The sequence below is a fragment of the Schistocerca nitens genome, chromosome 2 (assembly GCF_023898315.1).
Source record: "Schistocerca nitens isolate TAMUIC-IGC-003100 chromosome 2, iqSchNite1.1, whole genome shotgun sequence".
Taxonomy (NCBI): Eukaryota; Metazoa; Arthropoda; class Insecta; order Orthoptera; family Acrididae; genus Schistocerca; species Schistocerca nitens.
Window position 1 is genome coordinate 121492527 of NC_064615.1, and position 26010 is coordinate 121518536.

At 36.6% G+C, this 26010-nt stretch overlaps 1 protein-coding gene across 5 annotated transcripts in view; it reads left to right on the plus strand.

Moving 5' to 3' along the window:
• LOC126235806 (serpin B6-like) overlaps window positions 1–26010 on the plus strand; it is a 293511-nt gene that overhangs the window by 192300 nt on the left and 75201 nt on the right. For all 5 annotated transcript variants that reach the window (XM_049944636.1, XM_049944639.1, XM_049944638.1 and 2 more), the window contains exons 6-7: window positions 9019–9204; window positions 16611–16755. In XM_049944636.1, coding sequence (XP_049800593.1) covers window positions 9019–9204; window positions 16611–16755 — 331 coding nt within the window. The remainder of the gene's footprint in view (window positions 1–9018; window positions 9205–16610; window positions 16756–26010) is intronic.

Consider the following 26010-nt stretch of genomic DNA (forward strand, 5'->3'; position numbering starts at 1 on the left):
ACAATTTTCTGTCTCAAGGAAATTTATATTCAAAGACTTAGAATATATACAAGAATTCTGCGGTGTACTTATGTTAAGAAAATGGACCTGTAATTTTGAAGTTCGGTTCTTTCACCAATCTTATATACAGGAGTCACCTCCACTTCTTTCCAGTCACTTGGGACTTAGCACTGGACGAGAGATTCACCATAAATACAAGCTAAACATGGAAACTTCAGCTTTTATTTTGCTATGTTGTATTACTGCACCAAACTGATTGCCAAGTGACTGGATGGAAGCCTTCAACCTGCTTAGTGATTTTACATGGGACCAGAATTTTCTCAGCTTCTCAGCATGATAATTCACTAAAGTATCAGAGTGAAAGCTGTTGTATGCTTCTCGCATTTATTTTTTTATTTTTATAGGCACTCAGATTTCTACTAACTTTTGCTTGTTGACATTTCCATATTGTTTTCTGACCTGAGATAACAACAATCTCTGTTTTCTCAGCATTTTCTGAATTTTGTTAACCACAGTCGGGCTTTTCCATCCTCAATCCACCTAGTAGACGCATACTTCTCCAGAACATGATTTGCAGTCAGTTTAAACTTCTCCTATAATTTTTCTACATCCATCATATTGTAACTAAGTGATGTCCTTTCACTCTCTAACATGTAAGTAGACTGGTAAAAATTGCTTATCTTATCTTTTCAGCATAAATACTCTGCTAGCATTCTTGATGGATTTATTATCTACTGTCACTGTGGATTTATTATACATTGTCACTATGATGAGATCATGATCACTAATCCTTGTCTCTATACTCACACTGTTGATAAGAACAGATCTGCTCGTAACTACAAAGTCTAAAATATTTCCATTGCATGTGGATTGTCGAATCAACTGTGCAAGACAGTTTTTGGGAAATGTGTTCAGAACTAATTCACAAGACTGACTGTCCATACCAGATGCAATGAACCCATAGACACTCCAGTCTTTACTCGGTACTAACAGTGCATGATTGTGGTACTTCTGTGCTACTGAGCATATATTTTCTTTGAATGATTCAGAAATGGTTACAGCAGAACCAGGTGACTAGTAAAAACATCTATTGATTCACATAGGCTGGTTATTTGTGTTCAGATGCCTTCAGTTAGATTCATATTCAAACTCAATAGAGACAAAATTTTTGTCAACTACAGTGAACACTCCCTCTCCTATGGCATCTAATCTATCTGTCTGATGTATGTTTCATGCCTCATTAAATATATCAGAGCTTTTTACTTTGGGTTTCATACAGCTCTCAGTTCCAAGAATAATTTGAGCATGACAACTTTCCTGAAGGGCAATAAGTTCAGGAAATTTCTTATGAGTGCTTCAGCAATTTATTGTTAAAATTTTGACAGCCAAAGTGTCTTTACTTTGTTCATGATCTGATTTTGTTCTCTATGTATGAATTGGGAGCATTCAGCAAAGGATCTCAAACTATTGCCTGGCCTTAAAAATGTAAGAAAACCCCAAGTGCACTCTACAAGTACTCTGATGGTCAACTGGCTGCTTCTGTACATAGTGCACTTCTGGCCTATCAAGGGGAAATTCTCTTCAACCCATAACACAGCTCCAGAAATCTGCAGACAAGATTGTCACGGAATTGACAGAGCCTCTGGTTGAAACCCTCCATTCAGCTGCTGCAAACCAAAGGACCCGATCAATTCTTGGTTCAATATTGCAAACTGTGAATATTCTTGCATCCTATGAGTGAGGCTAGCAGCTTTCAACATGTCTTCCAGCCACTCGTGTGAACTGAAAGTGGTCTCAGAACCCTAGCATGAGACACAATCTGCAGATGTGTGTACCCTGCACCCTCAATACTTGCTGGCAGGACCTCCTCCACATCTCGGATGAAATCTCCTGGAAGACATACAGAGCACATACTGGATTTCTTCCCAGCCCTTGATGGTATTTTCCGAAGAGGCTTCGTAACATGCCTAACCCCCCAACCCCCCTCTTGTGTGCCTGCTCGGACTCTGCTGTAGGAGCCAGTTGTCCACTCACAGGGAGAATGAGTGAGAGTAGATGGCCAGTCCTCATATTGACTCTCCACCTTGAGCGGTGTGAAAGTATTATAACATGCCACTTATCCTGCAGTGAGGGCAGATCCCGCTCATCATGCATGCTGCAAGATGCCTCGGTAGCAGAGCCGTCAGTAGTACCAGTTGGGTCTTTTTGGCTTTACATGCCAATTTCATGTGGGAGGAATTCAGTATCTGCACTAATGGGCTTTAATAATAGCAGGGCAAAGGCATGACAGCTAGGCCATAAGATCACATGATCTTATCCGATAGCAGTGTGGATGCAAGTGAACAGCCATGACCCAGTCTAGTATCGTTTGCTCTATGCACTCAGGTGTATGATGCCTAGTTTGTATTTAAACTTTGACACTGCTTTGGAGTTAGATATTCTCTTTATGTTATGAGTGTTTTTTCAGTACTCTTCTCATGGCAACTTTGGTTTTGTTCACAGGTCTCGTGTTCACATTTGGTGCAGATATGTCTGCTGAAGTAATATAGTATACCTTCTCAACCCATTAAGTTTTGTTTAATTGCATCCTTCCCTTCTGGGTGCTTTTTTTCCCTAAAGCAGTGTAAATAACTGGCACATTGATTTGTAGTGAACCACAATTTAACAAAATTTTTAACTAGTAATCAGTGAGGTTTAATTGGGGATCAAGAAGCACTATAGGAATGATCCTGAACAACTACTGAATGAGCAAACAGACTTGAGATACTCTTCACTTTTTCATGCTGCTAAATTGGCTGATTACCCATTAAAAAATTTGTTAAATTGTGTGAAACTGTAAAATTTTGTTAAATTGTGTGACACTGTAAATCAGTGACACAGTTATTTATTTGTTGTAGTGTCTTACGATTATGAATGTATTATTGTATGGATTTAGAATTAACAATTTGTTTGAAGAGTGTAAATTCTTTGCTGTTTACCTCCTGTACTATTATGCAGAGCATTTTTTTGACAGTATTTCTAGACATTGGGCTAATAACCCAAAATCTACGATGCCAAACTAAATAAACAGTGAAACAATTGGCAAGTGAGTGTCTTGTTTTCCATGTAACAATAGTAATAATAATAATAATAATAATAATAATAATAATAATAATAACAATTTAGTGTGGCTCACCTTTCCACTACAGACCTGTTACAATGTCTTGTTATTCACTTTGGAACATGAACAGATATAACTGTATGTAACCCCACTCACACTGTATCTTCCTTTACAAGGCTTTCTTTATGAATCTATTATCAACCCAGTTCAACTTAAGAAAGATATTAAATATCAGCAAAACAATTATATATAAAGACACACAATTTACATAGTGTATGTTCTGTGTTGAAGTGAACTTTAATTGAAGAAGATATTCTTCTATGGTAGGGTGCCCAGATGTCCCGTATTTTACGGGATTGTCTCTTATTTAGCGGGATCGTCCCTTATTTAGCTTAAGTGTCCAGTTGTCATGACAAAACACATACAGGACTATATTGCCCCGTTTTTCTTTAACCCTTCCTTGTATTTTGCGATAGCCCATTTTCAAGTAACATGTAGCATAACCGTTTGGAGAAGAAACGTGATCATACCCAAAGAATAAAGAAAATACATGATTCAATTAAACCAAACAGAATGAGGTCTATCATTTTCAACTTCCTTTATCTCAAGATAACTGGTGTGAAAATTTATAGCTCATTACTGCAGTTGTGATAGCTCTACCAAGCACTAATGTTACTGCAGAATGGTTGTTCTCAATCACAAATACTTTATGAACTGCTGAAAAGAAGAGGTTTAGTGTGTAAACTGTTAAGGAAATAATTATAACTAAGCTTCATTTCCTGGATACTTCATGAGTTGATTTTTATAAAATTCCTTTTGAAAATATCAAACTCCTACAAAATACAATAAAAAGCATTTTCCAGACACTACCCATGCTGAAACTCGCCTGCCAACTGAGATTGAAAAATAAGTACCCTATGTAAATAACAGTCATGTACTACCCTTGTTAAAGACTTCATTACATGAAAGTGATATACTGTACTTACATGTCACAACAACAAAATATTTACTGGATTAGAAATGGAAGGTATTTTGATGTATCTTTTAGTGTGAATCTTAACAAAATGGTACGATGATCTGTGCGGTTGTAGCATAAAGCAACAAATCTACTAAATATAGTAAGCCTATTAACAAAGGTTTATAATAATAACCAAACATTTTAACTTCTAATTTGTGTCTCATATTTTGATTTTGGAAATCTGGTCACCCTATTCTATGGAGAATGTTCATCTATGATAATTAGCTTCTAAATACCTTTTTGCACTGTATAGAAAGTTTGAGATTTAGAAATCCTTTAATTCCTTTCTAAATGTGGCTGTCTTTTTTAAGCTTCTATTCTGTGTGATCGTTTGTTGTGCAGGATATATCCGGCACTTGGTAGATCTTTTTTAATTAATTTAAGGCATTTAATTTCAAAATGGTAATCATTCTTATTTTGTGTATCATAAGTTGTTCATTTTCTTTAAATGATTTAATGTAACCTTTTTTTCTTTAATTGTTATACGATTGTGCAATTAGACTATTATCAGGTGTCCTATAAAACATAAGCACTATACATTCAGTGTATTAGTGATCACTTAAAAGTTAAACATAATAAGTCAGGTGTTAAGGTGTCCTAGGAGTAACATAATTTACTTTACAAAGAATCAATGGAAGATTATGCCATACAAGTCTCTGCACCTGTGTGTATTTAAATAATGACTACCATCATTGTGCTTAAGAGTGTCTGTGTGTGTGTGTGTGTGTGTGTGTGTGTGTGTGATTGTCATAAAATTGAAATCACTAGCACCATTAGTATGAGTGCACATCACAATTTTTTGAAATTATATGTAAAACATCTGCACTCACAAGCACAATGACAGTGGTCACTATTTAAATATACACAGATAAAGAGGCTTATATGGCATAATGTGTAGGCAATGAATTTTTTGTAAAATAAGTTGTATTAATCCTAGCATATGTTAAGATCTGATTAACTTTTGACTGACTGGTAATACATTAAATGGATGGTGCTTCTGTTTAATAGGATACTTGATAATTTGCAATTGTACACTGAATAAAGAACAAAATGACAGCTGTGGATGCAATTTCAGTTAATATCCATTTTTTGTTGCTGTCATAAGAAAACAGAAATTTTCTCCCTGTTTAAATCTATGCAAAAAGTGTTTGTTGTATATTAAGAACAACATTAGTCCTATGAAGTTACTGACAAGAACTCCCATATCAATGTATCACTGCATTGTTTAACATCATCTCTGCCCTATTTTTGCAGATTTCCAAATGTGTTTGAAACCATTGCTACTTCTCTTCTTCTCAATGGCTCTAATAATTAGCTATTCACTTTATTCTTAACCATTCTAGCTACTCTAGTAAAATTCTGTGGTGAACAGTGTTAATGCCTCAAATAGATGTAAACTATGTGTACAACCCAGCCCCATAGTGTAAAGCAGGGGCGGGCAGGAATCCTGCACGTGTGCGGTGCACTTGCACGCGTGCAATTAACAGGTGTTCTGCGTGCACACAGGGGCAAGCTGGCCACCCACTTATCTCCCCTCCCCACCATACCTTCTGTCCACTCCTTCCTCTGTAATGCGTTTTGTTTCCTAGTTTGCTTTATTGAATGATGGAATAAGGTTAGTAGGAGTGCTTGAAAGAAATCATGGTTTGAAAGAGTACCTATTAACTACAATACATTTTATTTAATTATCACAGGTCGAGTTTACAATACGTTTAATATCTGGAACAAAATTTCTACGTACAGACAAGCGCAAACAGTTACGTAAATTTTCATCACTTATGTTTGCTCTTAACCGAGGCTTATTAATTCAGCAAATGGTTTTCCAGCTTTTGTGATATTAAGCGCAATTTTATAACTTGCACATACTGCTGGGCTATTATTGTTATCGTCCTGAAAAATTGAAAACAGTGCTCCATAAAATGTTAAATCAATTAGATGAGAGACATGATGAAAGAAAGTCGCAGATCTCTCGTGACAACACCAACTAGGACAGATTCATCAAATATCATCAGATCGCTCTTCTTAAACTCAGTCAATTTCCCCATCCGCTCAGAATCCGACAATAAATTGTACTCCTCCTTGTGAAATTTATTATAATGGCCTTCAATACTAAACTTCCGCTGACCAGCGAGAATACTGCCACATATTAAAAATTTCGAATTTTCACGTTTTTGCACAAAAAAAAAAAATCATTCTCCCATTACTTTTTAAAAGATAGCAAATCTCCACTTCTCCATTTCCTTGTTTCACTCTGCATTTTCCGGTTCTTGAAATACAACATTCACTACGTAGTGGTCGCTTCGCATCAACGTCCATGACTTAGTCTGGCACTGCACTGCCGCAACCTGCCGGCTGTCGCCACTGTCCCATTCGACGATCACATGTGAGCAGCACATGTGCAGCACTGTGCGCTCATGAGCCGCATGCACCATTTGCCCGCCCCTGGTCTAAAGCATCATAAACTGCATTGTCTTTGGCTGATGCTGTACTACTTCTACTTTGGAAACAAAACTGCGCTTTATTCAGGAGGTTGTATTTACTCAGATGATTCATTAGTCTATCATTCATAACCTTGACAGCATGAAGAGAGGCCTGTAATGTCCTACATGTTCTGCATTACCTTTCTTTAGCAGTGGCGGATTGCAAAGACATTCACTTATGGTGCCCTACTACTACCACTGTATGACCATATTATTAAGAACATGCCATTAAAGATCCAATGGTGGTAACTCCCAGATTGTTAAGGTTTGTTTAGGCTCCAGGTCTGTTGCATTCCAGTTTATTTGCCAGTCTAACATGGGATGCACATTGTCCATACTGCACACAGATGCTCCGTCGTTATGCTATACACCAACAAAATATTCATGGTCTGGAGTCACTTTGCAGATGCCAAACAAGTACACATAATAGTAACTGCAGCTTCCACATTGTGAAAGGTTGTCTATGACCCATTCCCTTAGACACTATATATATAGTAACTGGTGTAGGGCTGCCAGATATCTACTGAGAGTATGCAGCAGACATGAAATATACAAAAGCAAGTCACAACTCAAACCATTTGCTCTGTGGGAAACAGACTTAAATCTAGAAATAGATTTCAAAGTATCATAAGTGAAATCATCACCACACCAAAAACAAGTGAGCAAAAATGTACTGTGCACTTGGGTGACCACCACGGATGGATCTAGCTTCAACAAAGGCCACCAGGTGGCATGGTTAAGGGATGTAAGACATGGTGATCTAGCAAGTAAATCATCTTGGGAATTGGAAGAACCAGAAAAAAGTTAATAAAGTAAGAATTTCTTCTTGTTTCAACTGACCACTGTGATGTGTGTAATTGCAGTGAAATCCTAACAACAGCATATCTCCCATTATCCACACTCAGCCCAACATCTTCAACTAGAGAGCAAACTCAAATCCACACATTGTAGCCCGTTAGTGTCCACTGATATTGTCTAATTTTCTGTGTTTTACAACTTGTTTTAGTACATTGTATATTATTTTTTACTTTATTTTTCTAACTGTATTGAGATAATGTATTTTCCTTTATGTGTTCCTGACATTGAATAAGTAACTAAACTGATGATTTGTCAAAATCTTGTACAGCACAAGATTCATTCCTTTGTGTGATGTCTTCAACTTCTGTCGTAATAAAGCATTAAGCAACAGATAACAGTTACATGCTTTTTAAGCACACCTAGCAGTTCACAGCCCCATCAGTCTCTGGAAAAGGCATTGCAATTAAAAATTAACAGGAAAGACTCACCATTCAGGTTATTGCTCCAATAATTCCACTGTTTCTTGATGAGGAATCAAAATGAAAAATCAATTAACGTAGAAGTTTACTATGAAGTTGCCACTATCCAATTTTATGGATTTAGGACATTGAACAACTGATCAGAATTCCTAATAAACTGATTCTATGGCCCCTGAGAACATTTACATGTTGTTGTTGTGGTCTTCAGTCATGAGGCTGGTTTGATGCAGCTCTCCATGCTACTCTATCCTGTGCTAGCTTCTTCATCTCCCAGTACCTACTGCAACCTACATCCTTCTGAATCTGCTTAGTGTATTCATATCTTGGTCTCCCTCTACGATTTTTACCCTCCACGCTGCCCTCCAATGCTAAATTTGTGGTCCCCTGATGCCTCAGAACATGTCCTACCAACTGATCCCTTCTTCTTGTCAAGTTGTGCCACAAACTCCTCTTCTCCCCAATTCTATTCAATACCTCCTCATTAGTTATGTGATCTACCCATCTAATCTTCAGCATTCTTCTGTAGCACCACATTTCAAAAGCTTCTATTCTCTTCTTGTCCAGACTACTTATCGTCCATGTTTCACTTCCAGACATGTCTACACTCCATACAAATACTTTCAGAAACGACTTCCTGACACTTAAATCTATATTCGATGTCAACAAATTTCTCTTCTTCAGAAACGCTTTCCTTGCCATTGTCAGTCTACATTTTAATCCTCTCTACTTCGGCAATCATCAGTTATTTTGCTCCCCAAATAGCAAAACTCCTTTACTTCTTTAAGTGTCTCATTTACATAATTACCATATATTGGAATTGAGAGAAGCTTTCCATTGTTTGTGACAGTGTCATCAGAGTAATGGTGGGTCTCATTAAATGGTGATAGATTTTGTTATTTAATAATAAACCATATTTATATTCTGTCATAAATTGTGACCAAATAGTCTGCAGAATCTCTTATGAATAATATAGTTTTTTCCTTCAATTATAGATGCACCCATCCACTACTAGAGACATAACAGTCAGGGAAACCATTAGATTTGATGAGATAAAAACAAAATAAATGATAAAATCAGCTGTTCCACATAATTACTTTGAAATTTTCTATTAAATTTACAACAATAAACATTACTATTTTCTAGGGAGACCAGTTAAGTATGGTGATCATCTTGCCGAAGGAGAACAATGGTCTTAAGAAACTAGAAACAAAGCTTGTCGGTGTGAATCTACCTGATATTCTGAACAAAATGCGTAAAGTTGAAGTGAATCTCTACTTACCCAAATTCAAGATGGAACACAAAATAGATCTGAATGACAGTTTGAAGAAAGTGAGTAAATATACATTTTTTTTTTTCTTTTAGTATATTTCTATTTTTCTATGTGGAACTTGTTTACATAAAGATTGCATCTTTGCATATAATATTTTTCATTTATTTAAAAAAAACATTATTTGTTGAGAAACGATTAATTTTATATGTATGGTTATACGTGATTAATATTGGTGAACTACAAAAAAAATGTCACCTTTCTCAAGTGGGCACCTTCAGGTGCTATGCAACAGGGCTATCGCCACCTGAATAGTTTTGGGTTGTCCAGTGAGCAGCCTCTTTCATTCTTTTCTTTCTTGTTTTATTCATTTACTAGGTGATTACCCAAAGCTGTACGGTTACTTATTCATCTAGTCTTTTGTAAGATAGGAAAAGGAATGAACTCCTTCTATAGTACAAAAAAATTACTTTATTTAAAGTGTTTACATCCTGCCAGAACTCCCTTACAACATTTTTACTTTGTTTACCTATATTTAAAAGTTTAAATACAGTAAACAGGTTATCAAATAAAATCTTTTACAGATTCATTGTAATCTTAATTTAACACAGAACTTGATTATCAACAATGAGTTTGGTTTCCTCTCCAGGTGCAAGAATGAATAAGTTATTGGGTGAATCAACTCTTAAGCAAGCAATGTAAAGTTACCTAGGGGAGAAACATATTGATCTGATATCAACTCCACAGTACTTAATAAACTGCTCCTGTAATTCAGTGATCATAGTATAGAGCACATGCATCAGTGGGAACTGTTATTTTTTAGAGTTAAAAGGGAAATTCATTATGCTGAGTACTGTTCATAGTTCATAGTTCCAAGACTGTAACCCCCCCCCCTTTTTTTTTATTAAGGGTGCTGCAAAGTTGCCTAGTTACATAAACCTTGAATATGGCAGAAATTTTTCCACTAAACTGTGACATAAATAAGATTGGAAGTGTCAGAAATTAGTCTTACAAGCCTGAAAACTGTGGATCTGACACTAATATTGATTGTTTTTGATTATTTTTCATACAGCACTCTTTTGCAACCCACCCCTGTTGCCACAGGTGAAACGACATATAGTCTGTCACTAGAAGATCTAGCAATCTAAAAAAAATTGGAATTTGACACTAATTTCAGTCAACTTTGATTATTTTTGTGTATCACCTTGTGTATCAAGTTGTGGAAGATGATGGTCAGCTCAAGTGTTTTTCATCTTCCACTGACTCCCAGACATCTTTAACTCACTTAATCTACTCAAATGATCTAGCTTGCTCCAAGCTTGCTTGCCAAAAGCCTCCCTTAGCATTCAGTAAAGTCAGCTGTATTTTTATAGAGCTTAAAACAAAACTGAATTCAGGTCTCTTTGCGCCTTCAAGTGAACCATTTTGAAATTCACAGATCTGATAGAACACTGTGTGAAGAAATCAGGAACATTCATGCTGATCCACTCACAGTGACTCACTGTGGGAGACTGGCAGTTGAAAGACACGAGAAGACCTGCCTACCAGCAGTTGGTTGCACTGCTGATTGGGTGCGATATTCAAATGTTTGAAAAATTTGGGTACCAGCTCTTTTACCATTCTTCTTTTCATCGAACTTCACTTCCCAGTACATTGAATTTACTATAAATAGTTCCCATTATGATGATTATTTTATTTTCACAGTCTCTTGTATGGTATCTATTACTTTCAGTACTAATTTAATATGATCAGATAATGCAACTTACCTTTTAATTATTTAAAATGCACAAGAGTGTCATTACCTGTGTCACTGTAAATAATTTTTATCACCATAAATAATTTCTATTTTTATTTATTTATTTTTATTTATTTATCCTTTGACAAAGTACATTGTATGGATCAAGGTATATTTTCATTTCCTGCATCGACAGGTACATAGTTTTTACTGTCTACTGTTTAACAAAAATATAAATTATTACAAAATTATTATAGGGCTATTTCATATTAAATTAGATTTTGTACAAGTCTTCTTTTGATACAATAATGGAATTGCAACTGTTTTGAACTGTTGTGCACATACATTCATTAACACTGTAATAACAGTTTTCTATTAGAAAATTTTTGAGACATTTGTTGAAAATGTTTTTATTGTTTATTTCTGTCAAGGATGAAGGGAGTTTTTCAAGGGCTTTTGGTCCAGCGTATGATGGCTTTTTTTTTTTTTTTGTGACGTTGTGTGTCAGCTTATGGAAGAGGTTCCGTTTTCTTGTGTCATGGTTCTGTTGTGTGTTGTTATCTCTAGTATTGGCAGAATATTTGAATTTTGTCCAACAGAGGGGTTCGTATAGGTATATACTGGGTGATGTTTGTATTTTGAGAGCTTTAAATGCTGGTTTACATGAATCTTTCGATTTAAGGTTGGCTATCATTCTTATGGCTCTTTTTTGTAATTTAAATACTTTATTAATATTTGTTTTTCACATACCTCCCCACAAAATTATGCCGGAACTTAATGTCATATGAATTAATGCATAGTATATTGTTTACATAATGCCTGTATCTTATAGGTAGCCGAGTTTGTGCAGCACATATAGGTTTGCGCTGAGTTTCCCCCTTATATATTCTAAATGCTTATCCCAATACACATTTTCATTGATAATTATCCCAAGGAATTCTGTATATTTGGTGTCCTCTGCTATGCACTCATCTATGCATACATTGATATCTTCACTGTGAAAGTTTCAAAGTCTAAAGTTTACGCAAAGTGTTTTAGTAATATTGCTGTGCAGGTTTAATTCAGTAAATATTTGGATGGCATTATTTACTTCTAGATTGGCTTTTATTTCTAGCTCTTCTGTGTCTTTCACTGTGAACAGTAGAGTTGTCTCATCTGCATAGGTAACTATACTACTATACCTAATCATATTTGGGATGTGATTTGTGTACAGAATGAAGAGCATTAGGTCAAGAATGGAGCCTTGTGGCACAGAGAAGTGTAAAATTCTTGCTTTAGATCTTATTTTTTCACCAGTAGTTTTTGTAATTTCAGTATATTGTCTCCTGTGTGTCAGGTATGAGAGAATCCAGTCTCCTGCATTTCCTCTTATGCCATGTACTCCTAATATTTCTACTAAAATTTTGTGGTCTACACAGTCGAATGCCTTTGTTAGATCCATAAATACTCCTACACATTTATTTTGAGAGTCCATGTTTGTTATTACATTTTCGTTGAGATCTATTACTGCATCTATGGTGCATTTATCTTTCTGGAAGCCAAACTGATTCTTGTTGATTATTTCATATGTCATCAGAAAAGCAACAAGTCTCTGTACATAAGCTGATTCAAATATTTTGGATATGACTGATAAAAGAGCTATAGGCCTATAATTTTCCGGATTGTATTCATTCCCCTTTTTATGTATTGGTTTTATCAGTGCTGTCTTTAAGCACTTTTGAAAAGTTCCTGCCAGGAATGACGAATTGATTAGTTGTGTAAGAGGTTTCTTGAGTTCCTGCATATGGTGTTTAATTTCTATACCTGATATTCTGTCAGTTCCACATGACTTTGTTTGTTTTATGTTTTTTATTATCTTTAGTGTTTCTTCTTCTGTCATTGGGAAAAGTGCCATTGTTTTTCCCTGTGGATTAATAAACGTTTTCCATGTGTTATTGCATTTTTTGTTATTTGTTTTTTCTTTTAGTGTTTGGCCTACTGTGGCAAAATAGTCATTGAAGAGATTTATGATTTTATTCTATTCAGTTATAGTTTTTTTGCTGATCATGAACTGTATTTTGCCGTGTTCCTGTGAGGTGGAGGGCTTACATACAGTTTCTTCTTTCTGTTTCACAGTCAGCTTCTAAATAACACCCGAAACTAACTCCGAGATAAAATCTGCAGGTGGCTTATTTTTTTCATCCAGATCTTTCTACATTAATTTGATGATCTTCAGTTGAAAAAGTTGTATTTTATGAAAATCACTACAACACAACACTTACTCAGCATAAGTAAATTCTGAAGATCAAACAAATACGTTTTTACTTCAGTATAACTTCAGAAATGCATAAATTCTTGAAACTTTGTGCAAATCTCCTAAAACCAAACATCACAAACATGCGATTAGTTTCTCTATAGCACTTGAAGTAAATAAGATTCACATTGTTCATTTTATTTCTTTTTTTTTTTTTCATTATTCCATAACAAAGCTAGTTAATGTTTATCATAGTCTACAGCATCACAGAAGTATGATAATGTTCTGATATACAGAAAAGCACAGCACTTCCAACAACACTCTATGGTGATGGCTGTACATGAAATAAACATCCATTATGATCTTATTGTATCCAAGAAAGTAATACTTAACATTCTAGCAAGCTTACCAACTAAACCCTGTGTTCACCCACAGTTAAGATTAAACAATGTGTGCTACATCAACACGTGTTTCACTATTTCAGATTTGTTCATGTGAGGCTCCTGGAATTTTCTTGTCTCAGTTAACAAGACAGCAGAGTTTATACCGTAATATTGGCTAAAGCAACTCATATTGTGGCTAAAGTAACTCAGATTGCTTGAAAGTGAACTCTTCATCAACCAGAATTTCACAAACCAGCACTCCATTAACCTAAGAACAAAATGTGTTTCATCTGTTGGTATGATGTGATCTGAAGCAACACTAAAATCAACGTCACTTGCCTCATTATATGGCCCATATCAGATCAGTCTCTAAATGCTGCCAATGCTAACAGTGTTACCTTTCTTTACAACCACACAAGTACAACACTACACTGCACAAACATTAATTAATGTCATCCACACATTACAGGTGTACACTTATCACTTCATACCAAGCCAGATTAAGGCAACATAAAGAACTTCCTCAGTTACCTTTCTGAAGGATTTCTGCCTGGTCCCTAATACTCTTAGCACTAGAATGGAACTGACTATGATGTGATACGTACAAGGGCTAGTCATAAAGTTTAGATTATCACTTCGGAAAAAATCAAGGAGCAACCATGCAACTTGCCCTAGCTAGACAGCTCCCAACTGTCCCACGAACTGCTAGAAGCTTCCCCTCAACCCCCTCCCTGTCTCTCATGTCTCTCCATCCCTCACCCCACCCCATCCCATACCCCCAGCTCACCCCAGTACACTCACCGTGGACCATGTAAGAACTGGCAGTCGACTGAGCATAATGTAGCGAGACAGGTGTGTGTGTGTGTGTGTGTGTGTGTGTGTGTGCGTGCGTGTGTCTTTATGTGCACGTTTTTCCTACACACTTGAAAAACGCAATACCTTGTACCTTTTGTATGTATACCTATCGATGATGCAGTGCTTCTGTCTTTTGAGTCATCTCTTTTATTCTGAAATAATTCTGTATTTAGAATAAGAATTATAAACAGAATGTCTTTGTTTTATGTTTTGCTTTCAGTCACTTTTATATATGTAGCAGATTAAATGTATGTTTTCCACAGGCGTGGCATGTGGTTTCCATACTAGCGAAGGCTGCAACAGTTATTGATTGGAACTAACCTAGACCTCGGATTATGCCACAGATCAGTCTGACACCACAACCTAGATCTCAGGATGGGAGGGAGGGGTAATATCACACTCTAGCCAAACATTTATATACTGTTTCTTCTTTCTGTTTCACAGTCAACTACTAAATAACATCTGAAACTAACTTCGAGATAAAATCTGTAGGTGGCTTATTTATCCCCCAGTATCACATTTCCCAACAGTTTACCACAACAAATCCACTAAAAACCACATTTTGGAGAGATCTCTAATGCATTGTATGTTAGCTTTGCTGCATGCTTAATGTTTTTGCTATATGCATTTCTAAACTCCAAATGTTTAGTGTTTGGTGTGCTCAAACCACAGTTTTTATGAGTTCGCTTGACAAAACAGTGACGTTTCCATGTCACGGATTTTGTGCTGCGTTTGGCTGACATGAGCAATCTGAAAAACTGCCATGGTAATTTACACACTCTGTTTGTTGTATTTATTCTTGAATGTTACAAAAATATGCAATTTAAGTGATAAAGCACACACAACCACTCAGCTGTGTTGGCATTACTCTGTTAAAAATGCTTTTATACTCTTGTATGGATTTACACAGTTTTTGTTATGGATTCATGTTTACATTGGGTCTGGGTGCACTGAGTTCCTTTGCTTTCATCCTAACCGCATGTTCCAAAATTTTACTTGGTAAATTGCACACTGAATTCATATTGTGTTGTTTTTGAACTTGGGGTATGCTGCTGTTATTTGCAAGAACGTAAAACTCACTAAACCCGTGCGTGACATACTCACAAAAAGAAGCTTGCTCATAATGCTCATTACCTGCAGTCAGCAAGCAAGGAAACTAAAGTAATGGGACATATTTCTCGTATGGGGTATATTTCACATGCTTTTTCCTCTAATCATACATGAAACTCTCACTAGGTGGTGATACCTATGTTATGTACTGTAGTGCACTCTGGCAAGACATTTGCAAACTTATTCCCTAGGTGAACAGAAAAGCCAATGGGGGGGGGGGGGGGGAAACTATAATAGTAAATGTCCATTAATGATGCAATTAAGCATAGTAGAGATATACAGAGAGAGGGATTCTATAGTGAAGTTTCATTCATTTTGATGTAAGCAGTGGAATAAGAAAATTGTGTGGAGGTTGGTAGGACACACTGAGGCTGAAACATCAGAGCCTTCGGGACACTCATAACATTACTCAGCCCCCCCCCCCCCCCCCCCCAAACCTCCGTCACATAGAGCTAAGTGCATTTTGAGTTGTACCCTTAAGGCTAGCTACTACATGTTCGAAAAACATGTAATATTTGCTTGATGTCACGTATCAGCAATTCTAAAAAACTGACCACCATTAATTAAATGTATGTGGGAAATAAGCAAAATGTGTTTTGGTAATTTAATTCTGTAATACATTACTGAGAAATTTTTTAATATAAATTTTGGGGTGGCTCCACCTGAGAGCTTTTAATTACAAGCTGCACTGGTTGTCCACAACTCCAAGCAAATTACTGTATTTGAATATTGACAGAGTGTTCATTCTTAAATTCTCTTATTTTAAAATAGTTCATTAAGTCCTTCCTAGGAATCTCACATTGGCAATAATATCAATAACTCCTGCAGTTTATGTGATTGCTGTTTATGTAATATTTCGTTTTGTGTAACAGCCATTGCCCAATATCTAAAAGACATGTGAAGTTCTTGTAATTCGTTACTGCAATGAGAATATGTTCTTCCATGCCATAGTACCCAATATTTTTGCTTAGTCTTCAAACAACTTAATTAATATGTAGTATGAAATCTATTGTGGAAAGGGATATCAGAATTCCCAGCACAATAGTATTGATTTATTTTTTGTGCCCACCATTATATTTAAAAAAAAATTTTAAAAAAACTTATTGAAAGCTAGAACTTCTTAGCCTTAATGCTGTTACTCTGAACTTACAGCTGGGTATGAAGACTATGTTTGATGGAAGTAATGCAGATTTTACTGGTATCAATGACTCAAAACCTGGCCTTGTTGTTAGCAAAGTCTTACACAAAGCTTTCATAGAAGTGAATGAGGAAGGCACTGAAGCTGCAGCAGCAACTGGTATGTAAATTCCTGTATTTATTTTTATTCTCTAGTGAGCATTATGGTCAATGAGTGTCAGAGATAGCATGAAGTATAAAGATTTTGTTGTCTTGCATGATACAATGCATGCATCAAGTAATGCTTATTTGTTAGTCTGTTCAAAATACATTATTATACATCTACATCTACATACCTTCTCTGCAAGCCACCATACGGTGCATGATGGATGGTACTCTGACATGACTAGTCATTTCCTTTCCAGTTCCATGTGCAAGTAGAGGGGAAAAAAGATGACTCTCGATATGCCTCTGTATGAGCCGTAATTTCTCCTATCTTATCTTCATGGCCTTTATGCAAAATGCATGTTGGTGGGAGTAAAATCATTCTGCAGTCAGCTTCAAATACCAATTCTCTAAATTTTCTCAAATGTGTTCTTTGAAAAGAACATTTGTCTTCCCTCCAGGGATTCCCATTTGAGTTCCTGAAGCATCTCTGTAACATTTGTGTGTTGTTTGAACCTGTTGATAACAAGTCTAGCAGCCCACCTCTGAAGTTCTTCAATGTTTTCCTTTAATCTGATATGCTGTGGATCCCAAACATTCCAGCAGTACTCAAGAATAGGTCACACTAGTGTCCTATATACAGTCTGGTTTACGCATGAACCACACTATCGCAAAATTCTGCCTGTAAATCGGAGTCGACCTTTCGCCTTCCTACCACAGTTCTCATATGCTTGTTCCATTTCATATCACTTTTCAATGTTATGCCAAGATGTTTCAGTAACATGACTGTTTTGAGCAGGACACTATTAATGCTGCATCCAAACTTTATGGATTTGTTTTTCCTAATCATCCGCAGTAACTTACATTTTCCTATATGTTACACAATTCACATCATTTAGACTTTACACTATACTATACTGATCCTTCAGTTATTGAAATAATGGCTATAATATTCTTAATTTTTAACTCAGACAGTATGATCATGATAATGTTATACAGAATAAGTTGCTAAGTATTGTTCAGATTTCACTTCTTTTTAGAACTAGTATGTAAGTCTGTAAGTTGTTATGACTGGTTGTCTATGCAGTGACGCTCCTGCAATATTCATTCTGTAGAATATTTCTTGTTTCTGTATATAGCATCTTCCATGCAATTTATTTCCTGACCTCAAATTCTATTCTCAATCTTTCTCTCTCCCCACTCCAACTCCCCATCACTTTATCTCCTCTCTCTCTTATACTCCCCCCTCAGCTTCATACATCTTTTCCTCTCCATTTACAACTGCTTCTACATCTGTACTCTGCAAACCAGTGAAACATGCATGGCAGCATGCACACCCAGTTGACAACGAATAAAGGTTTCTTTCTGTTCCAAATATGCGTGAATTGCAGGAATAACAACAACTTAACTACTTCTGTGAGCACTGTAGTTAGTACAACCTTATCTTCACTGCCCTACAGGAGTGACATGTAGGAGCTTGTAGTATATTCCTATATTACTTAGTTCTTGAAACATGTAAGCAAGCTTTCATATAATAGTTGTGTAATGTTCCTGCTCACACATATGATCTAAGTTAAACTTTCAGTTCACACATTGTATTTTACTCCAGAATGTTAATAAGTTTATTACAAGTAATAATAAAATAATTTTTTGAGTAGTTAACAATATATTAATGGTATTAATTCTACTTAACTCGATGAATTGAGGGTGTCCATCATTCTTTTTCACTGCAGTTAGTAATGAGATGGCTCTTTTGGCACATGTTACATTCTTGTGACATTACAGATAACTTTTGCACAATTAAAACTCTTTTCTGACATTCTTGATTTGTTTATAGTTTTCCCACTTCTCACTTACATAACTTTTCATTAGTAATCAGTATTGAAATTCACTGACAAAAAACTGCATCTAACTCACAATTCTAGTAACTCCCTCCATGACAGCAAACTCTTTGGTCTAATATTGGTTATCGACCAAAGTCATTAAAAGGAGCTGAATCGAAATTGACTATAACTGGCTGGCACAATCATATTACTATGGGAGCAAAGTGAGGCAGTGGCTGGTGCAACAGTCAATGCAGCAACACAAATAACTACTTATAACTGCAATAAGTTTTCATAAAATGATTTAAATAGTTGATTTACATGTTCAGATGTTAGTAGTGGATGAAGAGTGCCACTCACAGGATTTTCACCTTTTGCATTTTCAACATCATATTCCAGAACTGCATGTTAGTTAGTTTCATGTTCCATGGATCATTTGCATGGTAAATTGTAATGATGTGGAATGAGTAATATTACATTCACATTGCAAATTAATTTGTAAATATGGCTACATGCTGAACATTTATAAGACTTTTTAAAGTATAGAAGTGACTTCATAATTCCTACCCACCACCTTTTATCCATCATAATAACAGAAATTATTCAGCAGAACAGGAGGAGTTGTCAAGGAGAAACTTTTTCAGTTTGTTATCAAATTTGCTTTTCTGTAGACATTTTATATCACTGCGTAAGTTTTCAAAAATTTTATTTACAGCATTGTGCACCGCTTTTGTGCTAGAGACAACCTTAATGTGGAGTAATGAATGTCATTTTTCCTTCTGGTATTGTAATTATGTATATCATTGTTCGTTTTCAACTGCAGTGGATTATTTACAGCAAACTTTATGTGGGAATAAATACATTGTGAGGCATTAGTCAGAATTCTCAACTCCTTAAACAGATGTCTACAAGATGATCATGGATGAGCACCACATAATATTTTAACAGTACTGCAGAATAGTCCTGCAGAAAAAACATAAATGAGAGACTAACACCAAAATAACATTTTAATTGGAAAGAAAATGCATCATTTACAACAAAACACAGTTCACACACAAATGTCTGCTGACAGCATAATGTGTCAAAGGGCTTAGGACAAAGACTATGCAATACTTTGTAACAACAAACTGCTTTCGATGGGCATGACATCACAACTATTTGGCCTGGTGCATATTAGTACACAGCCAATGGAGGGTACGGCAGGGCAGAGCAATGCAGGTTTTTGTGGCTCATGGGTGTAAATACAACAGTGCAAATTGGGGAGCAGGGCAGGGTTGGGCAGGACAGGACAGCAAAGTGCCTGCATCATCCTGCTACTTCTGGACTACAGCGTGAGCATGAGCGCCATGCAGCTGACGGGTGGCATACAGGCCACGTGCTCCCATGGAGTGTGTACAACAATGGAAACTGCCTCCCAGTATGTGCACACACTGTGTCGTGAAGTATTTCCTTCACTGTGCTGCCCTGCCCTGCCATTTTTCAGCTGTATTCCAATATACACCCACCCTTTACATTTCTAACAGGTCATGGGAAAATATTGCAAATTGTGGTTTGAGAAGCATTACTTTCAAAGTAAATTTCCTTTTACGCTAGATAAATTGTGTTGTGTGTAAGAATGTGTGATGAATGTTTTAAGCCATGGAGCTTTTGACTTTCATTCAAAACTTAACACTTCGAAGACCAACCACTTGGAAAATTTTCAGCACAGATCAGCCATTTATGCCATTACTTAAAATTTTACTGGAAAATTTGTGTTTGGTATGCATTAATGGATAACACATGCTAAAAAAGACCAATCTTCAAGGTTAGTTTTTCATATTTATTTAAGTTCTTTCGTAGTTTACAAAGTATGCAGTAATGATTGCAGAAATTGTAATTATCATTCAAGAAAAAGTGTTAGGTGAGTTCTTGAGCAATTTCACTTGTAATTGGCTGTTGTATGGAAAATTTGAAGTGTTCTGCCATGCAGGGAGATATGTTGCAATCAGGGCAATATCAGTTTGCCTCTTTTCTGCTTAGTTTTCCAGTGAATTGTCTTATCTTCTCCAAAGAAAGTGCCAAACAACTCTAATGTTCACTACTGCATCTTCTGAAGTGATTCTGTTAATAACGACAGCAACTGTATATGAATTTCAATAATTAACTTTTCCTATTTGTGTGTTCATGAACAGTGATGCTGCTATTGTATGATTACATCGCATATCTTATGCTCTGAACATCAGCTGTAACTGGCTGGTGAGATCACTCGACATGAGCTGTGACTGGCTGACAAAAACACATCCTTCAGCACAATCTTGATTTCAGTGCTTTTGAAGCTGCCGAGCTGTATTTGGTGGAATTTGTTTTTATACTTTCATGATATGAAAATATGTAGTATACATGTTTCCGCACATCAAATATCTCTCCACAACAAATTGCTTTTTTTGCTAGGTTTCGTTTTCTAATTTTTTGGAAAGTTCTATATCGGTGTATAAAACCTTCATCATTCAAAGGATTGGTAAGTTTCACAGCTCAGAGGGAAAGTATAGTCACTTAACATGAAAAAATGTACTTTCACCCAGAGCATAGTGTATTTTCACCCAGGAGAAAGTGTATTTCCACCACCCGAGAAAAAGTGTATTTTCACCTGGAAAAAGCTTCTTTCTTCACTTGTCCATGTATACAACCCATTACTGAACAAAAATATTCAAAATATGTCAGCTTACTGTTTTGTCTCTCTTCAAGACTTGCAGTATTTGTAAGTGCAAATGTGACTAAACTAAACTGTTCTAGGAGTTCCAAAATGTTCTTTTTCCTTCTCAGTGGTATAGACATCTAAGAATTTTGAAGTTTCCACCCTATTTATGATCTTCTCACCATGTGTTACATTTATCTTTGATGTAATACCCCTAGATGTGCAGAACTGAGTATGTTGTCTGTTTTTTAAATTGAGGGTGACACCATTTGCAGAAAACCAATCAGTGATACTTTTAAGAACCTTGTTTCCCATTTCTTCTGTTGTTGTATGTATGCTTGAGTTGATTACAGTGCTAGTGCCTTCCATAGAGAGGACTAATTCTACTTGTTGCATATTAGATGGAAGAACATTTACACATATGAAGAAAAATAGCAGACCTAAGATTGAACTTTGGGGAACCCCTTGCGTGATTTCTCCCCAGTCGGAATAATGTTCCTGGAATACATTGGTTGAATTACTGGTTACAACTTTTTCCATTTTTTTGGTTAGACATAGTTTATCCATTGATTGGCAGTATTGTGAATCACACAGTCAAATGTCTTAAATAGGTCACAGAAAATACCATTTTGTTATTTAATGCTTGTAAAATTTAGTGAGTGAACATGTAAATGGTATTCTCAATAGAGAAACTCCTCTGAAATCCAGTCTGTGATTTGCTAAGTATGTTATTATTACTCGGTGAGATACTATTCTAGAATACATCACCTTCTCAAAAATTTTGGAAAAAGATGTTAACAGTGAAACAGATCAGTAGTTATTGACATTTCTCCTATAACTTGTAGTAACAGCATAGTTCAGTCTCTCTTGAAAATTGCTTTGAATTAGTGATGAGAAGTCTATTTCTGATGTACAGCTTTATAACTTCTGGAAAAATTCAGCAGATTTTTCTTAGACTGCAGTGTAGACTGTTTTCATGTTTTTTTCTTCAAAATACTTTTCGAACTATCAAATTCACTAAAAATAAGGTCAAACTGAGTTACTTTATATAACCAGTTGTCTGTCAGAAATGTTAGCCCACCACTAGATAGGACTTCGGCCCAACCAAAATATTCCTCCTTTGTAACAGGAGGACTTAAAATATCACTAAATGGTGTTCCCAGTGTATCATCACAGTTCATTGCACGATATGTGATTTAGCCAGCTAGGTAGTGGAATCCTTCTGCAGTGCAGTCAAATCCCTCTTTCACAGCAGATTCTTCTGGTGCATGCATAAACTGTAAGTTGATGTCCTGCAGCTCTCTTTCACCATATATACCCTCTTTCACCATCTATAATTTCCAGTGCTTCACTCATGTTGGGCAAACTACCACTGAATAGCAGCATAGTGAACGCATTATTGTAGCAGAGGTAGACACAAAGCCCATGCCTACCACAATAGTGCAAGTTTGTATGTCAACTAGCTCTGCAGATGATGAAGAGATTGAAGAAATGTATGATGAGATAAAAGAAATTATTCAGATAGTTAAGGGAGACAAAACTTTAATAATTATGGGGGACTGGAATACAATAGTAGGAAATGGAAGAGAAGGCAAAGTAGTAGGTGAATATGGACTGGGGCTAAGGAATGAAAGAGGAAGCCACCTGGTAGAATTTTGTGCAAAGCATAACTTAATCATCGCTAACACTTGGTTTAAGAATCATGAAAGAAGCTTGTATATATGGAAGAGACCAGGAGACACTAGAAGGTCTCAAATTGATTATAGACAGAGATTTAGGAACCAGGTTTTAAATTGTAGGACTTTCCACGGGCAGATGTGGATTCTGACCACAATTTATTGGTTATGAACTATAGATTAAAACTGAAGGAACTGCAAAAAGGTGGGAAATTAAGTAGATGAGACCTGGATAAACTGAAAGAACCAGAGGTTGTAGAGAGCTTCAGAGGGAGCATTAGGGAACGATTGACAAGAACAATGGAAAGGAATACAGTAGAAGAAGAATGGGTAACTTTGAGAGATGAAATAGTGAAGGCAGCTGAGGATCAAGTTGGTAAAAAGACGAGGGTTAGTTGAAATCCTTGGGTAACACAAGAGATATTGAATTTAAATGATGAAAGGAGAAAGTATAAAAATTCAGTAAATGAAACAGGTGAAAAAGAATACAAACATCTCACAAATGAGATCAACAGGAAGTGCAAAATGGCTAAGTGGGAATGGCTAGAGGACAAATGTAAGGACGTAGAAGCATATATCACAAGGGGTAAGATAGATGCTGCCTACAGGAAAATTAAAAGAGACCTTTGGAGAAAAGGGAACCACCTGTATGAATATCAAGACCTCAGATGGAAAACCAGTCCTAAGCAAAGAAAGGAAAGCAGAACGGTGGAAGCAGTATGTAGAGGGTCTATACATGGGTGATGTACTTGAGAGCAATGTTATGAGAATGGAAGAAGACATAGATGAAGATGAGATGGGAAGTCAAGAATTTGATAGAGCACTGAAAGACCTAAGTTGAAGCAAGTCCCCGGCAGGAGTAGACAACATTCCATTAGAACTACTGATAGCCTTGGGCGAGCCAGCCATGACAAAACTCTTGTATCTGGTGAGCAAGATCTATGATACAGGCGAAATACCCTCATAATAATTCCAATTCCAGAGAAAGTAGGTGCTGACAGGTGTGAAAATTACTGAACTATCAGTTTAGTAACTCACGGTTGCAAAATACTAACATGAATTCTTTACAGATGAATGGAAAAACTGATAGAAGCCAAGCATGGGGAAGATCAGTTTGGATTCTGTAGAAATGTAGGAACATGCGAGGCAATACTGACCCTACGACTTATCTTAGAAAATAGATTAATGAAAGGCAAACCTACATTTATAGCATTTGTAGACTTAGTGAAAGATTTTGACAATGTTGACTGGAATGCTCTTTTTCAAATTCTGGAGGTAGCAGGGATAAAATACAGGGAGTGAAAGGCTATTTACAATTTGTACAGAAACCAGATGGCAGTTATAAGAGTTGAGGGGCATGAAAGGGAAGCAGTGGTTGAGAAGGGTTGTGGCCTGTCCCTGATGTTATTCAATCTGTATATTGAGCAAGCAGTAAAAGAAACAAAAGAAAAATTTGGAGCAGGAATTAAAATGCATGGAGAAGAAATAAAATCCTTGAGGTTTGCCGATGACATTGTAATGCTGTCAGAGACAGCAAGGGACTTGGAAGAACAGTTGAATGGAGTGGACAGTGTCTTGAAAGGAGGATATAAGATGAACATAAACTAAAGCAAAACAATTATTATGGTATGTAGTCGAATTAAATCAGGTGATGCTGAGGGAATTAGATTAGGCAATGAGACACTTAAAATAGTAGCAGGGATTTGCTATTAGTGCAGCAACATAGGTGATGATGGTCTAAGTAGACAGGATATAAAATGTAGACTGACAATGGCAAGGAAAACATTTCTGAAGAAGAGAAATTTGTTAACATCGAATATAGATTTAAGTGTCAGGAAATATTTTCTAAAGTATTTGTATAGAGTGCAGCAATGTATGGAAGTGAAACATGGACGATAAACAGTTTACACAAGAGGAGAATAGAAGCTTTTGAAATGTGGTGCTACAGAAGAATGCCCAAGATTAGATGGGTAGATCATGTAATTAATGAGGAGGTACTGAACAGAATCGGGGAAAAGAGGAATTTGTGGCACAACTTGACTAGAAGAGGGGATTAGTTGGTGGGACATATTCTGAGGCATCAAGAGATCCACAATTTAGTATTGGAAGTAAGCCTGAAGGGTAAAAATTGTAGATGGAGGCCAAGAATTCAATATACTAAGCAGATTCAGCAGGATGTAGGTTGTAGTAGTTACTCAGAGATGAGGAGGCTTGCACGGGGGTAGAGAATCAGGGAGAGCTGCACCAAGAGCAACAGATGACAGGACTTTCATTAGCTGCAAAACATTTGTAAACACACCAGGAAAGCATGTGAAAGAATGTAATGTCCATCTTTTTGGTGTGGACAGTTCTGGAATTGGAAAACCAATTTGATTTCTTAAAAAAAACAATTAACACTTCCTTGATGCAGGTCAAGGTATAACCACTTTGGAAAAGTCTTCTCTTTACCATATTGCTCATTTATTTCCACTCAACAAGCAGTTCATCTTCGTTCTTGCAAACAGCTTGCCTAATATTTTAGTTACTTTCTCCTGCACTTGCTTCTTTTGACATTTTTGCTGATGCTGCTCACTTTACGTTGTAGGCAGTTCTCACTATAGCTCAGGTTTGTGCATGCATGCATGCATGCGTGCGCATGCACACACACACACGCACACACACACACACACGGCCATTAGTTTGTGGACTTACATGCTAATTCTTCTGTGCCTGTTCACTGATTGGTTTATTGTCAAACTCACACTGATCTGTAGCTACACTCCTGGAAATTGAAATAAGAACACCGTGAATTCATTGTCCCAGGAAGGGGAAACTTTATTGACACATTCCTGGGGTCAGATACATCACATGATCACACTGACAGAACCACAGGCACATAGACACAGGCAACGGAGCATGCACAATGTCGGCACTAGTACAGTGTATATCCACCTTTCACAGCAATGCAGGCTGCTATTCTCCCATGGAGACGATCGTAGAGATGCTGGATGTAGTCCTGTGGAACGGCTTGCCATGCCATTTCCACCTGGCGCCTCAGTTGGACCAGCGTTCATGCTGGACTTGCAGACCGCGTGAGACGACGCTTCATCCAGTCCCAA